Below are 17,988 nucleotides of genomic sequence, written 5' to 3' on the forward strand. Positions count from 1 at the left end.
TTTCCCTGATGCTGGGCTACATGCAGAGGTTTTTGTGTATCACAACAATCTCCTCACGAATCCCAATGTTCCACCTCTCCTATGGGGAGAAAGAACAATATCACTTCACTAGTGCTACCCAGCATCACAGCACTGTGACAGATAGAGGGGTTATAGTTATGAACAACAACCCTCTAATCCCTTCCTCCAAAAAAAGAAGAAAAATCCTATGAAACAAAGTTTAGAAAAATGTTAGAAACCACAAATATACTTCATCTTACTAATATTCAATTTCCCTACTGCTTGCTTGCATCGTTTGTAGAATACTAGATTATTTCTTTTCTATTGGCATCAATTGCAATTTCAGAGTTTGTTTTTGTGAATTAAGCCATTTAGCATAACCATCACCTTTCTGGGAGGACAATTATATTATGCAGCTTGGACGATAATGGATGACATAGATATATGCCTTTGTCAATACTTGAGGTCTGTGTATTTTGCTGTGTAAATTTATCTCAATAAAAATTTCAGCAATAATAAGAAAATATTCAAATAGGGGATATTACTGATTTTAACAGAGAGAAAGAGAGAGACTACAAAGTGAATGGATACTTAAAGATGATTAAATTGTGTTAAGAATTGTCTTTACCCTCCAGGCAATTACCAACTCGATGAGGAATCTTTGTTTTGCTTAAGTTATCTCTTTAATGCTTGTTTTCTGGAGATCACAGACAGCATCCGGAGCTATAATCTCACTGATGTTCTAGTGGGAAACAAAGGAATATTAAAAACACAATGATAGATGGCAACTAGATGACAGCAGCTGTTTCCCCTCCAGCACAAGATAGAATAATAATAATCGAAAATGTGTCCTAGTCAGCAGAGATGCAGGAAGAACAGGAGCTCCTCCTCAGATGGAGCATCTTAGAGAGTGTGTCATGACACCAGTGGGGTCAGGAGACACCAAGAAGAAAGATATAAAGTAGTCTCAGATCCTGTAGTACAAGAAGACTTCTGTCAGTTCATTAATATACACAAAACTACAAAATTACAGCTAAAAGATCACTAACTCTACTGCATTTAGTCTCTTCTTGAAAATACTGAATTGTTATGAACTGGTGCAAAAAAGATTGGTCATTTGGCTCATTAAAAATTCCTCTTTGATAATTCAAATGTTTTTTTTCTTTCATGCAATTGTTTCTAACATATTTATAAGATGATTTCTATGTTGCTTTGTATGTCCCTCCCCACGGTATAACCCTGCTTTCACTGTATTTGATGTTGGTATAATTTGTGGAGGGGAAGGGAAAAAACAAATCGTTTAACTAGGGATACAGGTGGACCCATTGCAACATTGTGATGTACAAGTCGTTATGTCGAAAAATGAACTTTACAACTTTGGTGGGGGGGGGATAGGAGCGGGGAGGTGGGTTGAGTATGGGAAGGGATGGGAAAGGGAAACAAAGAGGAGGCAACAATGCTTGATAAGAAACGTACTCGTTATCTTGCCCTTGTAATTGTAACTCCTCTGTACAATATTCTCACAATAAAAAAAAAAAAGAAAAGACCTGAAAAAAATTCCTCTTTGAGAAAAATAATTGTCTGAACAAATAATATAAAAATATTGATATTTTAGGGTTAGAATGGGTTACTCTATCTGAAGTTTTATTCAGTGACCATTTAGCAAAAATAAATAGTACAAACACCTTGTAATTCACTAGTATCTTGAAGCTCTGTCCCTTTCCGTAGATAACAGAACTGGGAGGAACTGCAGGATTAAATTTTGAAAACCATAATTTAAATGGAGTTTATGATAAAAGAAGACTGATGAAAAAGAGAAAACTGTATAAAATTATTTTATCTAGTGTTACCAGACATTTGTTCAATGTCTAGCAGTCTTAAGGACAGTAAGACTCAAACACAGCATTGGTAGAAGGGAAGAAAAAATTCTACAGTTTTTAATGAATAAGTGACTGCAAGGGATTGTGAATTGATGAGAGAAGTAAAGAAAAATAATTTCTGTGATGATTTAGCCTTGCCAGGATCTCTAATATATCATTGTATTTGGAAATTTTGTAGTCATAATGTAATTGATTCATGGTATAATATTCTGATCTTATGTGCATCTTTCTCTACTTTTTTACTTCCTAATTCTCCCCCTTGATTTCTTCATCTTTTCCTACAACTTCTCATTCTCTGTTTTCTTTTGTCATCAACTTTTTTCTTATAAAACTCTTCTGACTTTCCTTTCTCTCTCTTTCTTTCTCTCTTTCTTTTCCTTCCTTCATTTCTTCCTTCCTTCCTTTCTTTCCTTCCTTCTTTCTTTCTCCTCTTCCTCTTCCTTTCATTTAAACCATAATGTAATTGCTCTACAGAAAGTCTTTATCTACAGTAGAGATGTTAGTTTATTATTTCCTTCTTTAATCTTTGTTTTATATTACAGAAACAAAAGCTCATTCAGTGAAATTAAATGTCAAGTGCATTTGAAGCAAGTGAGAAAATATTTCTTCTACCAGCATGTTGTAGAATTCACCATAGTAGGAGATCAGAATAGTAAGATTTTAGAGGGGTTATTTTTACCCTATTTGTCACTGTACCTGTTAACGAGAGAAAGATCAAATTTTTTAACTCCCTAGTGAAATCAGAAGAGTTCTCTTACCTTCCACAGTGAGAAGTAATGAGAAAGAATGAGCTATAAATGGAGTTTAGTCATTTTCACGTTTAAGGCATGTGTTAGCTCCTCAGGAAAAAAAAAAAGGTATGACATAGTTGAAGGTGATATTCTCAATCTTATAGAGTGAACTTTCCTTGCTGTTCTAAAAATATTCCACATTGATAAAGAGAATAGATTTTTAAGAGATTATTATTTTAAAGCCTTGATCTTGTGGTTTTTAAAATGTATCACATAAATTGCTTACAATAATAATTCCCCTTTATTATAGAATATGATCAAAAGTTGAGCATTTGGGTTGTTGAAGCTTGAATGGAAGGTACAGAAACATTGCTGTCTTTAAAGTAGTTATTTTATTGCTTAGCTACCAAATAGCCTGGAGGGTTCATTCACTTTTCTGGATTCATAGTCCTTGTGATTTTATACCTGGAAAAGATACTATTTTTGGGTCTGAGAGTTACAAGACATTATTTTCCTCTACCCTTCTAGTTTTAAATAACTTTTTTATGACCAGAACAAATATTGACATTATTTTAACATATCTGTTGGTGAATAGATAATTCTGGCTCATGGAATGCCAGATTGCTTCTTGTGGGCTGAATGTAAGACCCACACCCTTCAGAGGCAATAAATTATATGTAGATAATATGATGTCCTTAGTCTTAGGGACAAATAGCATGTATCTCAAATGAGAACTTGATGATAACTTATTGTGAATGAGTTTCCAGGTGATTAACTTGTTTCAGCAGAGTGCTAGACTTAAGGCTGAGTGACTTCATTTTGATCGGAAAAGTAGAATGAGTTATGTCTCTAGACTACTTTTTTTTTTACTCTTGAGAAAATATTATTTCCGTTCCTTTTCACCATCAACCATTAATAAATCCCTAGTTGTACAAAGGATCTCAATTTTTTCATTAATTCTAGCCATTTTTCCTGTATCCTGAAGGCCTTTTTAGTCACTGGAGTGGGGACCTAGGTCTTCTGTCACATTTCACACTCAAGTTCCTCTTTTCCTACTGTTTAGTTGCTGAAGTGTATTTGGGTGCTTAATGTTTTTAAACTCAGAATAAGAGACATAATTATAACTTAAGAAGCATACTGTTGACTGTTCAAATGCTTATCAAATAAAATTATTCATCCCAAGACAAAAATAGCACAAAAAAGAGATAAAGAAATGATACCAAAATAATACTAACAATCCTGGAAACTGCAGAGAATTGGTTGTAGTGAAAACAAAACTTCTTCAAAGTATTTCATTTCCTTTTACATTTATGTTGGTGAGCAAAATCAGGCTTTATATTTATTGATTCTCTTGTTTTGATAATAAATGGAAGAAAAAGAAGTACATACACAAAATAAATTTTGATTAGTTATTTAAGAATGTATTACAGACAGAAGAGTATTGAATTTGATTCTGTATATATCAATCCTGTGAATTAACTCAATTCATTTCAATGAAATTCATTCCATGTCTCTGGTTTTTGTAAATTTTTATTAGTAAAACAAATTCTTTTTACTGTATATGTGAAAAAATGTATAGTGGGTTTGAATTCAGGACCTTGTACTTGATTACTTGAGCCATGTCTTCAGCCTTTTTTGTTTTGCTTTATTGTTTTTGTTGGTTTCTTTTTTCCAATATGGTCTGACATTCTTGCCCGGGGCCATCTTCCAATCACAGTCTTTCTACCTACACTTCTTGACTATCAGGACCACAAACATGAGCAGCCACATCTGTCTTATGATTCACAGGGGGTGTCACTATTGTTTTGCCCAGGCAGGACTTGGATCACAATCTTTCCAGTCTCAGTTTCTTCCCCCCTACATATATGGGATGTGAATACATTTTAGAAAGAATAGTCATAATAAATGCAAATCAAAACAACCCTGAGATACCATCTTACCCCAGTTAGATTGGCCAACATTGAATTTTAATAACAGCAAATACTGGCAAGGATGTAGGGGGAAAGGAACCCTTACTGCATTGCTGAAGGGAATGTAAACTAGTACAGCCACTCTGGAGAGCAGTCTGGAGGTTCCTCAAAAAAACCCAACGTAGACCTTTCCTACCACCCAGCCATACCACTCCTTGGCAGCTACCCTAAGCATCATGAGCCAGGATATGATGAGGACACCTGCATATCCATGTTCATTGATGCATTATTCACAATAGCCAAAATATGGAAACAGCCCCACAATAGATGAGTGGATCAAAAAAATGTGGTTCCTATGAACAATGGAATTTTACACAGCCATTAGAAAGAATAAAATGATGTCATTTGTAGGGAAATGGATGGAGCTAGAACAAATCATGTTGTGAGGTAAGCCAAATCAGATAGGCAGACAAATGGTTCCTGTTCTCCCTGATATGTAGAAGTTACATGTAAAGCATACTGGGATATGACAAATTTCACAGAATTCTAGATACTCATATACAGTGAGACCAAAAGAGGATATTCTTAGGAGAGAATCACAAAGGTGCGATATCCAAGTGCTTCTTCATATGTATATAAAATAATATACATACTGAAATAAACTCCAAAGATATGGAAACAAAAGACTTTTTCTTCATTTTTTTTCTTTTTCTGATGATTCTGTATTCTCTACCTTATATATGGTGTACTCACATGCTCATCTATGGGCAGGTGGGAGAGGGCACTGAATCAGAGGACAAAAGGTGAAAAGGTGCAGCAGTAGAGTGCACTGGCTGCACTGGACATTAGTGAAAGTGGACTCTGCTACTCCTGGGTAGAGATGGGAGGGAGGGAATGGGAGAAAATGTGGGAAGAGGACACTATGCAAACGGAAATGTACTTATTACCTGACACATGTAAAGATAACTCCACTATATATAACCTCTAAAACATCACTAAAGTAAATTAGAAAAAAGAATAGTCATAATAGATTATCAAAAATACACCTTTAGAGTAAAATTTACCAATATTATCTAAAGTCCACATTATTCTTATAGAACTGGGATTATTTTCTATTATGGCTGTATTAGGATTTCAATGTAAGAAGGCAGGACACCTGAATTCTCCAGTTTTATCATTTATAAAGTGTGCTGGAGTAATGAGATGCAGTGATATTGCAGGTCCCCTCTAACTTGATGATCTGTGAACTTCAGTAATAGACAAGGCTCATGTGGAACCTAAGCATGTGATAAATAGGTTCAGAAAGGGGTTAATAAATTCAGGCTTTGCAAGGTATTTGAAAATTGCAAGCATTCCCCTTAAAATGACTTTTAATCATATTGTCTATGACAGAATATATTTTGATGTGGGCAAATGATATTTATCAGATTTTTATATTCTGTTTTTTCATACTGGGAATTAGAAAATAAGGGAAATCGATTTTCTTTTTTACTTTAGGGAAATATTGCTATCTTTTGCTATTAGGTAAAAAAGCAATTCATTTCTAATCCTTAGACCAGGAGGTCACATTCTTTGTAAATTGTAAAATAAAAGTCTTTTAAACTGGGATTATGTAAAATTTGCTACTTCCCACATATCTCTGAAGAATAAATATTACCTAACTTTACAAAGCCTATCTTTCTCAGAATGAGATAAGTAGAAGAAATCCTGCTGCAAGGCCATGTTGTGACATAAATGTCACAAATGTTTTTGTCTGTTTTATAGGTTTACTATAAGGAAACTCACTTTGATTAGCAACAAGGTTGGTTAGGAGCAAGAATACAAGTAAGCTCCACTGCCAATACATGGAAGAGTAGAGATATATAGGTTGATAGGTTTGAATGATTTTATATTGAAAGGTCATTATGATGGTGTGAACTTTCTAAAAGCTAGATTAAGACTTCTGACAGTTCCCCAGGTATCCTTTCTTGGACCTATTCTCTTCTTTGTATACCTCTCATTCTTTCCCAGCTCCTAAAAATATGCAGTCTTACAATTTTAGCCAGATCCTAAACTGTCACATCAATGATGAATCTTTGAAAGTGAGACTTGTCTTCATACCTAGAGAGCAGCCAGTTCCAAGTCCTATTATTTTTTAGAGCTATGCTGTTCAACATGGTCAGTTTAACCCACATAAAACTGCTGAGCCTTTGAAATGCTGCTAGTCTGAATTGAGATATGCTGTAAGTATAAAATATTCCCTCCAACTTGAAGGCATCCTATGAAAAAGACTATCAACTATGCCATTAATAACTATGTTGAAAACATGTGAAAATATAGTTTAAATACATTGGTAAAAGCTTTACTTAATTCATCTCTTTAATACATGGAAGGGGGTTTCACTTTTTATTTATTTATTTGTTTTTGATGCTGGTACTGGGGCTTAAACTCAAACTCAGAGCTTCCCACTCTTACTGAGCTTTTTCTGATCATAGCTGTTGCTCTTCCAATTGAGCCATGCCTCCACTTCTGCCTTTTTGCTGGTTAGATAGGATTAGATAAGAATCTCTTGAATTTATCTGCTTGGGTTGGTTCCAGACCATGATTCTCAAATCTCAGCCTCTTGAGTGGGATTGTGGACAGTAGCTACGGGGTTGACTAGCAAGGTTTTCTTACATTTGATTTTTGTTATGCAGTGTTAGGGAATCAAATTGAGAACTGTATTCATGCCAAGCAAATACAGTATCACTGAAGTACATCCCCACACCTGTTTCTTTAATGTTTAATGTAGTTAGAAAGCTGCAAGTACATATATGGCACACATTACAATTTTAATGAGTAGAGAGGCTCTCTCTGCATCCATCATGTCTCCATTTGCTAGAGTACTTTTCCTAACAGTCGAATGTGCATGATAAATTTTGTAAACAGAATATTGGGAGGTTTTTTTTATTACTAAGTTATGTAATTTACCAATTGTGTTACTTTGGCAGTAGTATCTCTAAATCTCCTTTTTAGCATATTCTACATATGGATTAAAAATATAGAGGGAAACAATTTTTTTTGAGGGAGACAATTTTATGTGAATGAAGCATTGTTAGTACAACTCAGTACCTGTCACTTGGTTTTAAAAAAGTACACTTGATTTGTTGTGTTTCTGGTCTCCTTGGCACAGGCCGAAATTTTATTAATAGAGACCCAGAAACACAACAAATCAAAGAAAGGTTGGACAAATGGGATTGCATGAAGTTGCAGAGCTTCTGCATGGCAAAGGACATAGCTAGCAAGATCAATAGAAAGCCCACAGATTGGGAGAAGATCTTCACTAGCCATACAATGGACAAGGGTTTCATATCTAAAATATACTTGTAACTCAAAAAATTAACCCCCCCCAACAACAAATCCTCAAAGAAACAACTGCCCAATAAATAAGTGGGCTAAAGACTTAAAGAGAAACTTCTCTGAAGAGGAAAGAAGGATGGCCCAATAGACACATGAAGAAATGCTCAACCTCCTTAGCCATAAAAGAAATGCAAATCAAAACATTAAGATACCACCTCACCCCAGTTAGAATGGCTAAAATCAAGAACTCTAATAACAACAGATGCTGGAGGGGATGTGGACAGAAGGGAACCTTACTGCATTGTTGATGGGAGTGTAAACTTGTTCAACCACTTTGAAAAGTAGTATGGAGGTTCCTCAAAAGAGTCCACATAGAGCTCCTCTATGACCCAGCAATCTCACTTTTGGGCATTTACCCAAATGTTTACAAACAAGACCACACTAAAGCTACCAGCATGACTATGTTTATTGCAGCATTATTTACTATAGGTAAAATATGGAACCAACCCAGATGGCCCTCAGTAGATGAATGGATCAAGAAAATGTGGTATATATACACAATGGAATTTTATGCCTCCATCAGAAAGAATGACATTGCCCCATTTGTTAGGAAATGAAAAGGCTTGGAAAAAATTATATTAAGTGAAATAAGTCAGGCCCAAAGAAACATAGGTCCCATGGTTTCCCTTATTTACAATATCTAGTATATGTCTGAGTCAAGCAGAAAAGGTCAGATAATGTGATGTTAGGGAAATGAGTCTTAAGATATGTATTCAAATGTTTTTTTTTCTTTCATGAGATTGTTTCTAACACATTTATAAGATTATTTCTTTGTTGCTTTGTATGTCCCTCCCCCACAGTATAACCTCTGCTTTCACTGTATTTGATGTCGGTATAATTTGTGGAGGGGAAGGGGAAAAACAAGTCGTTTCAATAGAGATACAGGTGGACCCATTGCAACAATGAGAAGTACAAGTTGTTATGTTGAAAATGAACTTTACAACTTTGGTGGGGGGGGCAGGGAGGATTAGGTGGGGGTTGAGGGGGAGAATGGGAAGGGATGGGAAGGAGAAACAAAGGAGGAGGCTACAATGCTTGATGGGAAATGTACTCATTATCTTGCCCATGTAATTGTAACCCCTCTGTACAGTATTTTCACACACAAAAAAAAAGTACACTGAAGTCTTCTACTTTGTGTGCCATCCCTCTGTGTAAACCAGAGTAGTTCTAGTATGCTGACCTATTTAAATAACATACCATCTTGTTGCTCATAATTTCTACATGATCTGTGTCCTATCACACACTTACCTGGTTTCCTTGGTTGACTGACTCCTATTTGTTATTATCAGTCCAGGAGAGGTACTGCTACAACCAGTCTATATTCCTGTTACAAAGAGTGAGCAACAATGGAAAATGTCATGGGCATTAAGTTTGGTAGTCTCTGTGTCAAAATGGCACTCTTCAACCTCACAGCTATGTGATTTTGAATAAATGCTTCTCTTCTCTGAAGCTTCATTTTTCTTATTGCTCTATTTAGTTGAAGGCTAATCTCTACCCTTGTAAAGAGAGAGGCTGAAAGATTTAAATGGACTTTAATGCATTTGACACACAATCCAATCCAATAAATAACTACTATTATATACACTACCTTCTATTGTAACTGTTTACTTTTCTACACTTTCAACTGAAATGTGAATTGCTGGAAGAAAAGAATAGTGTTATATTGGCATCAGTACCACTAAAGCTTGGCAAAGCCCTATAATTCCTCAACATAAATCTATAAAAAGAAGAATGATTAATAAATAATGAATAAATAAATAACACCATTGGCAGATAAAAGAGGATTGGGCTTGACCATGTTGGGAGATGAGCATTCAGAGTAATTTAAAATAACTAACGTTGAGAAACCCAGTCCAACTGTAAGAAAATCAAGCAAAGCACACTTTGACTTTGGTAAGAAGCTGACAGATTTGTACCATCAATCCTTTGTAAAAATCATTTTCCTCCAAGTAGCAAAATAATGAGGAATATCTGGTGCCTATAAATCTTTAGATTTCTTCAACAAGGTATCAATGTTTTTTTAACTCTTATTTTAGAGTTCTGATCATATAAAGCACAAAGAAGAAAAGAGTCTAGAGCCATCATTAAGCCAAACCAAAGAAGAGTTATATCTGACTGCTTTTCTTTCGTATTCATTCTTTACCTCTGCTATTCCACAAAAAAAGAAGTGATACATCTGTGTCCATTGAGATATTCATTGGTTCCATAATTCCATGTTGTGGGACAATGTGCAGATACCAAATGCCACTTGAAACCTATTTAATCAAGACTACAGGAGAAGGAGGCCTATTATACCTGTTGTATATACTGTAGATACTACTTTTCTCATGTTTGATTTTGGGCTGTTGATGAATATATATATATATATAATTATCCATATCTATATCTACATCTATATATATAGAGAGAGAGAATGACTGCTACAAAAATTCAAGCAGCAGGCCTCAGATTTTGTATCAACAATACTTCTTTTAGTTAAGTGACCCTGGAGGCTGTTGGCAAGTTGCCACTATGAAGTTTGAACATTCTTTTAATTTTCTCTCTGTCAAAGTTGATGTTTCTCTCAAGCTATTACATAATGACTTGGAGAACAAAGAATCCTCATTTCACTACAGCAAGAAGCCCAGTATTTCCTCAGCACTGAAAAAAAAAACCTCTGAAAAATGCTTACTATAATTTTTATGTTACTTCTTTGTAATTTTATCATGATCACAATCAATTTAAAAATTTAGAAAAATAGTAGTAAGTTCATATAACATATCCTGGAAGAGAGGAGGATCAAATATACCTGTTGGGAACATATGACGTAGTGGAAACTGGGAGAAACTTATAGTATTGTTAGCTGTGGTATCATGCTTACCAGGCCCTATTGTAAGTCTTTTAGACTTCTCCAATATAAATGATAGTTTTGTTAATAAAGTTGTTTTACATTCATTTATCCATTCAACCAGTAATTATGAAATAAAGCATGCCATAAATGAACATGCCATAAATGAGAAATGAGAGCCTAGTGGTGGCTCTTCCGAAGTTACTCCTCTGTCTTTTCTAATATTGAGACTTTTATTAGATTCTTGCTTCCCAGTAATCAAGAGAAGATCAGTTTCCTACCAAGACTTACAATGCTATGATACATTTAAAATTCCTTATCAGAAATTCTTTTCAGTTTCTTATTAAAAAAAATTCAGACATTGATGAGCTTTCTAAATAGAAACATAACTGTAAAAGTTAGATAATGATGATCATGTACTCCATTCTATAAAACAAATAGAAAGGGCATAGATAGATAGATAGATAGATAGATAGATAGATAGATAGATAGATAGATAGATAGATAGATAGATAGATAGATATGCCACTTTGTACTTATTTTGCTTCTCCCTCCTGGATTCATGGGATAAATAATCCCTTCCCACACCTTTGTCTTCCTACATGAGTGGGAGTTATTATCTCTCTTTCTGAAGTTAGCAAACAGCAGAAAAAGGATAATACAGTGATCTTCCAAGCAAAGGGCATAGTGTCCTTTCCACAGAATTTAGCACTTGAATTGTGAAGGTCTTTGAAAATGTTCTTTCTTCATGAAATACAGCTCTCATATGGTTTGAGGATCTGACAGGGGAAGCATGCATCTTTCTTCATGTTTGGTATGTTAATGCTGTAGATTGATATGCTACAATGCAATGCATTAAATGTTACCCAAAATATAGAGAGTCAAATCCAGAGTAAAGCATACCTTGCGTTTGTACCAGATAGAAATGAATAAATTTATTTTGAGATCCTCTGCTGTTTATTAACCATTTCATTTTACAATAATAAAGCAGCTGATTAAATTATTTGCAAGGTTAACATAACTTATTATCTAAAATTTGCTTGAACTAGAATTTATATGTGCTTCACAGTAGTACATGGTTTAAACACAATAGTGAATTCTGCAGTTTTTTTTTATCATAATGGAACGTATCCATGAGCATTTGAGGATAGTAATCTTAAACATTTACACTGACCATAATGGAAAAGAAAAATGTTCCAAATTTTTGCAATATTTTTTAATTTAGGATTGGATATTTTTAGTTCAGTATTAAGTAGGTATTACTTTATTTAATACTTGTATGCCTTCTTATATTGGGACAGACTACATGTTATATGTAATTATTGACAATACCATATTCTATTATTAAATAGAAGTGCCTGCAATGAGATTACTTCTGCATTTTATGAATACTCCCATTCTCACACTAGCTACAAGAAATGTAGACCCATTTTATAGGTGAGGAAAAAACTTACCAAGATTTAAGCAACTTATCACCACTTTGAGTAACTGAAGAATTGCAGTTTACATTCAGATCCTTCTAGTTTCATGTCTTCTGGACCTAGTCATAATACAAAATACCATTATCTTTGTGGGTGGTTATTGAGCCAATTAACAGCAATTATTTCGTCTTTTCTTACTTGATTGATAAACCACTGTGTGCTACTTAGCTCTCAGCCTGGGAATGCATTCTGTGTTCCTACAGGGTTGAATGCAACAACTGTGAGACTGGAGAGCAGTGCGGTACAATTATGCATGGCAATGCTGTCACCTTCTGTGAGCCATATGGTCCCCGAGAATTGGTAAGTATATGCTATTTATGTACATTATTCCATTATAATATTTACTGAGTATCTTGTCAACAAGACATGCTCTTGTTTTTAGAGTTCAGGTGCATATTTGAAACAGTATTTACATTGTAAATTCTTTAAATATATCTCAGAATTGGGAAAGGATGATTTTGTGATTGATTTTCAAACATAAAGTAAAGAATTTAGGAATAAAATGGGCCAATATGTCCAATTAAGTATGGTGCATTACTTTGATAAGTTTAAAAAATACGTAAAATGTATACCACAAATTTATAGATCATATCTAAACAATTTCTAACTTTCTAGTCTCATATAATTTTGTTCTTAAAATGTGTTCTTATTTTAATTTAGCAAGCAAAAAACGTTAGCTGGTCCATTTTATTAAGATATTTTAAAACATTGTTTCCTTACTCTGTAAGAACTTTGATGCATTTACTTTATAAGTGAAAGAACATACTGAATAAACCAACATTTAAACTTCTTTAGTTTATCACAAGTTACTCAAGGCTATCAGCCATTGCATGCCAAAGACAAGTTGCTGCATCATATGTATAACAAAAAGTGAGCATTTCTAAATTAAAAGCAATAAAGCAACTTGTCATCAGCAAGTGGTTAATGAGCCTTTCCTTTTGCCTTGGTACTTCTTCCTGACATGAAGACTGCATTCATTTCATATTCCAGTAAAAGAATAGTAAAGCAGTTGTTATAGTATATCTTAGCCCAATTACTTTGCTCCTAACACCCTTCTTGTAACATCTTTTATGCTTGGATTTTCTATTTTTCAACTTGAGCTTCAATACTCCTTTCCCCTCCCCACCCCCAACAATTTCCTTTTCTTGGAGTTTTTAGTGACAGGCTGTGTTTTTGCACCTCCTTGTCACACATTGTTTCACAATCATTAATTTTAAAAGTTTTTCAAGAACAAGCCTCCATAGTAAAGAAGGCAGGAGATTCTAAATAAGCAATTACAAAAGATTTAGTTATCAGAATGTGCAAGCCAATTAATTTTTGGTACTTGGTTCTTATTTCATGCTGCCTGAATATTCCTTGCATGGCCATAGATACATTCAGTTTATTAAAGATACAGCTTTAATACATTGATGAATTGAAGTTTTTAGTTGAAATTAGATCACAGAACAGAATTAATTAGATGCAAATTAAAATAATTCATAATTCAAGTTTCACAATGTGTTACAGTATTCCTGCAGACAAAAGAGACTTGTAGTGAAATTCTTCCTGCAAAAATAGATTTGCTAGTACATTTTAAATAGTGTACTATTTAAATAGTGTTCTGAATTATTTAAACAGTGTACTAAATTATCTATGAACTTTGAAATACAATTTGTTTTGTCATAGGTAATTGAGCTTAGAACCATTGCCTAATTTAAAAGGTGCTCCTATCCAGTAATATTTCTAGAAGTCTTGAGAAATTATTTTTGCTTTTACTGGTTATTGGAAAAAATGTATCTAATAATAGGATATAAGAATTCATACTCTATAGCATTAAAAACTGAAATATCTAGCTTATTTAATCACATGGGTATTTAGTCCTGATTGTTTCTCTGTTTTCCTAAGTTTATTTAACATTAGAGTTGATATCTCACTAAGCTATAATAAATGTGAGCATAGCCTTTCAACTAAAATGGAAAATATTCAAAGCAATTACCTTCATTTCAGAAATAAAAACATAGAGGTTTAGTTGCCAAAGTTCTTCGTAAGACTTTCATAACTAGTATATTATTTTCAAAAGACCTTTAAGAGATCCTTTCGTTTTCAAAATGTCAGATGGTTATAAAGGCTTCAGAACTTTTCAGACTAAAATTCTATATTTATACTAATTAGTTTTATATTTTATTGTATTTCCCTAGGATTCATTTATACTATAGATTAAAAGAGAATAAAGCTAAATAGAAAGGATTAGATAACATTCACAGTTTACACTAGCAATTTCTGATTCTCAATAATTATTATATTGATATCTCAGAAGCTAAAATATGCAGTGCTATTCAAGTCGTGACTATAGAAAATTAATTAATTTGAAGAATTCCATGTTAGGTAACATGTTAACTATACTTCAAAACAATATGACAACTTCTCAATTCAATTCAATCAAAACTTTTGTATATTAATTAAGATACCAGCCCCTAAACATCACTTTTTGAACAGCATGACTTCTTCTTTTACATAAATCCAATTCTTACTATAAGTTCTAGGCTCAAGACCAAGTTCCCACATGTTACAGACACTCACTACAAGAGGCCAATAGGGTAGTGATAAGTGCAGCATAAACTATACCATCTTGATACCATCTTCAGAGTATACACAGAGCTTTAAGTTTATAGAGGAAGAGAAAAGAGAAAGGACAGAGAAAGAGAAAGGAGAAAGAAAAAGAAAGAGGATAATCTTGTTCTCATGCGATAACTATACCTGTTCAAGGGTGAAGCCTCATTATTATATTATTTTTATTTTATTTTATTGTCAAGATGATGTACAGAGAGGAATAATTGATTCTTTCCTTGGGGGTAATTTTACTCTCTTGACACAAAGGCATCGTGAATCAGACTTATTCTTCCTAAAAACCAAGAGAATACAAAGCAAAATGCCAAGCCTTTCTCCTGTTTTTAGTAGATTTGTTATTCTATCAAAGTTGTAAAACAAAGAATTGCAAACTTTATATTCCAAACACACACACACACACACACACACACACACACACACACACACACACACACACACACACACACACACACACACACACACACTCCCTTGTGTACTGGTAATAGCTCCAGAATTATATCCAGGAAGAGTGAGGATTTAGGAGAGACAAGTATGTGTATGTGGTAATCCTGTGATCTTTATCTCAGGACAAGTTACAGGAAGTCCTGCTGGCACACAGAGTCTGACCACTTCGCGGGACAGTTTTGGTTTCCAACATGAGATGTTTACCTGTAGGGCCTGTTATTCCTGGAATTAAAGATAAACTTTGGAGAAAAATAAACTAAAAAACAGGAGTAAAATGAAGATAGACAAGGACTAGATCTTTCTCCAGAAAGTCATAAGGGAGGAAGGTACAAAGGGCAGTATTGTTTGTGTGTGTGCTGGTCCTGGGGCTTGAAGTCAAAGCCTAGGTACTGTCTGAGATTTTTCTGCTCAAGGCTAGTGCTCTACCACTTGAGCCACTTCTGGTTATTATTAAGTTTCCTGAATTTTCCTGCCCAGGCAGGCTTCAAGCTGCCAACCTCAAAATGTAAGCCTCCTCAGTAGCTGAGATTATAAGCATGAACACAGGCACCCATCTCTAAGGACAATTTTTAAGCCACTCTTATTACCAGTACATTTTGTGAATTTAGTTGATTAGCCATTTCATGTCAGTAAAAGCCAAAATCAGTTGGAGATGCTATCTGCTGTCATCCGGGCATTCCATGACATTTTTCACTCACTAAGTGCTGTGGAGCCCCCAAACATTTTCTTTAACCCATTGCAATCGTCAACTCTGTTCATTTTGCTACTGTAAAATGAAGATAAAGAGATAAATGCATTTACCCACTATTGCGCTTGCAAATGTGATCTCAGAACTTGAAATGAGTAGGCCACTCTTTTCATATATACATATACATATGCTTTTTATTGTAAAAATACCATACAGAGGGGTTACAGTTATATGATTAAGATTAGTAAGGTAATAAGTACATTTCCTATCGAGCATTGTTACCTCCCACCTCCCCAACTACTCCCTCAGCCCCCCCACCCCCAAAGTTGTAAATTTCGTTTTCAACATGGTGTCTTGTACATCTCATTGTTACAACGGGTCAACCTGTATCCTTATTTAAAGGTCAAAAGCTATGTACATATGACCATATGATGTTAAGCAAAATGAACCCCAAGATAGGGACACAAGTGGTTTTTTCTTTCTTGCTATTATTTTTAATGTATTTATAATGTACTATGTGATTTTTTTGCTTCTTTTGTATGTTCTTCCCCCATGGTATAACCCTGTTTTCACTGTATTTGATTCAGTGCCCTGCATCTTGTGTATACATTTTTCTAATTTGGGAAGGGGAAGGGAAATAACAAAATGCTACTCTCTTCTTTATGTTTATTTATTTATTTATTGAGAGAATGTCAAAAACCAGATCCTCATACATGCTAGGCAAATGCTCTACCATTGACCTATATTCTTAGCCCCCTCTGTTTTTCTAATAAAGAGATTATTTATAAAATTGTTGCCACATATTTTAATAGTATTTTAGTAACAGGGCAAAGTTCGGGCTAAAAGAATATCAAAATAAAATTTGCAAGGAAAAGTACAGAATGAACAGCCTTGGCTCTCCAGGTTCATTTAAGTTGCTGTACCAAATTTTCATATTTTAAATTCTACTTGATTACTTTGATCACTGGGTGGTAGGAAAAACCCCTCCGTAAGACATTCATGATTACTATATTGTCAAAAGCCCCTTAAAGAAAGCCTTTTATTTTCAGAAAGTAAGATATAAAAGATTAATAACTTTTCAGACTAAAATTGCATACTTGATCTCCAGATTAATAAACAATTCCTAATACTCCAAAACAGATGAATCAACTGTAAAGATAGTGCTTCTTGTTTTCTTCCTCTTTCCTATTTTTGGGCAACTGAGAATTTTATTAATATGAGTGATAAAGATGAAGAAATGAGAATCAAGCACTGCACTATCCCTCAACTTTTCTTTTGAAGAAAAATAAAGTTGAATCAATGACTAATAAATCCTAAGCTCACCACCAGTTAGCCCAAGGAAATTGAAATTTGGCCATATTTCATGTAACTTGCTGTTAAATAGCAAATGTCATGGCTATGGAAGTTGATCACATAAGTAATGTGATTTATTATACTACCAGGATAACATTGAAGACTCTTTAGTATAGTTAATGCACTAGCAGTAGCAATAGGCATAGTGCTTTTAACTTATATAATAACATTATTTCATATAAACTATATTCAGAAGTATTTCATAGTTAATCTAGGAATGTCTTCATATAAAATCATTCAATTTATGTGAGGTTCAAAAAAATTCTCTATTGGTTTTGTGTCTCCTTGGATTTTTAAGATCAAATCATCCACATGGAAACCCATGAGAACTTGAACTTATCTAAATGTTCTCCTAAAAGGAGCCAAATTTCTTTTAAAATAATTTTATTTTACATATTTCTCTAATAACCCTGGTAGGGGAAAGAACAGAAACCAGAGGTATGGGCATGGTGGGCAGAATCAGATTAAATACAGAGAGAATTTCCTCTTCCACTTTGATGTCAGTGACTTTTGGAATAGATAAATAAAGAGAAGAGAGGGAGAATGCAGTCAAGGGTTCAATCAATGTATATCTTAGAAAATTAAGAACAACGAGGGAAGGAGTGCATAAGAGATGGATGGCTAAGAATTTTGAGAGTTATGACACTGATCAAGAGACATTCATAAATTGCTTTGGTGAGTAGCAACTC

At 34.2% G+C, this 17,988-nt stretch overlaps 1 protein-coding gene across 1 annotated transcript in view; it reads left to right on the forward strand.

Moving 5' to 3' along the window:
- The window catches only part of Reln (reelin), a 458,334-nt gene that overhangs the window by 212,059 nt on the left and 228,287 nt on the right, over window positions 1-17,988 (forward strand). The window contains exon 7 of the mRNA XM_069996300.1: window positions 12,411-12,507. Coding sequence (XP_069852401.1) covers window positions 12,411-12,507 — 97 coding nt within the window. The remainder of the gene's footprint in view (window positions 1-12,410; window positions 12,508-17,988) is intronic.

The sequence above is a fragment of the Dipodomys merriami genome, unplaced genomic scaffold (genome assembly GCF_024711535.1).
Source record: "Dipodomys merriami isolate MVZ:Mamm:240054 unplaced genomic scaffold, mDipMer1.0.p SCAF_5, whole genome shotgun sequence".
NCBI classification, from domain to species: Eukaryota; Metazoa; Chordata; class Mammalia; order Rodentia; family Heteromyidae; genus Dipodomys; species Dipodomys merriami.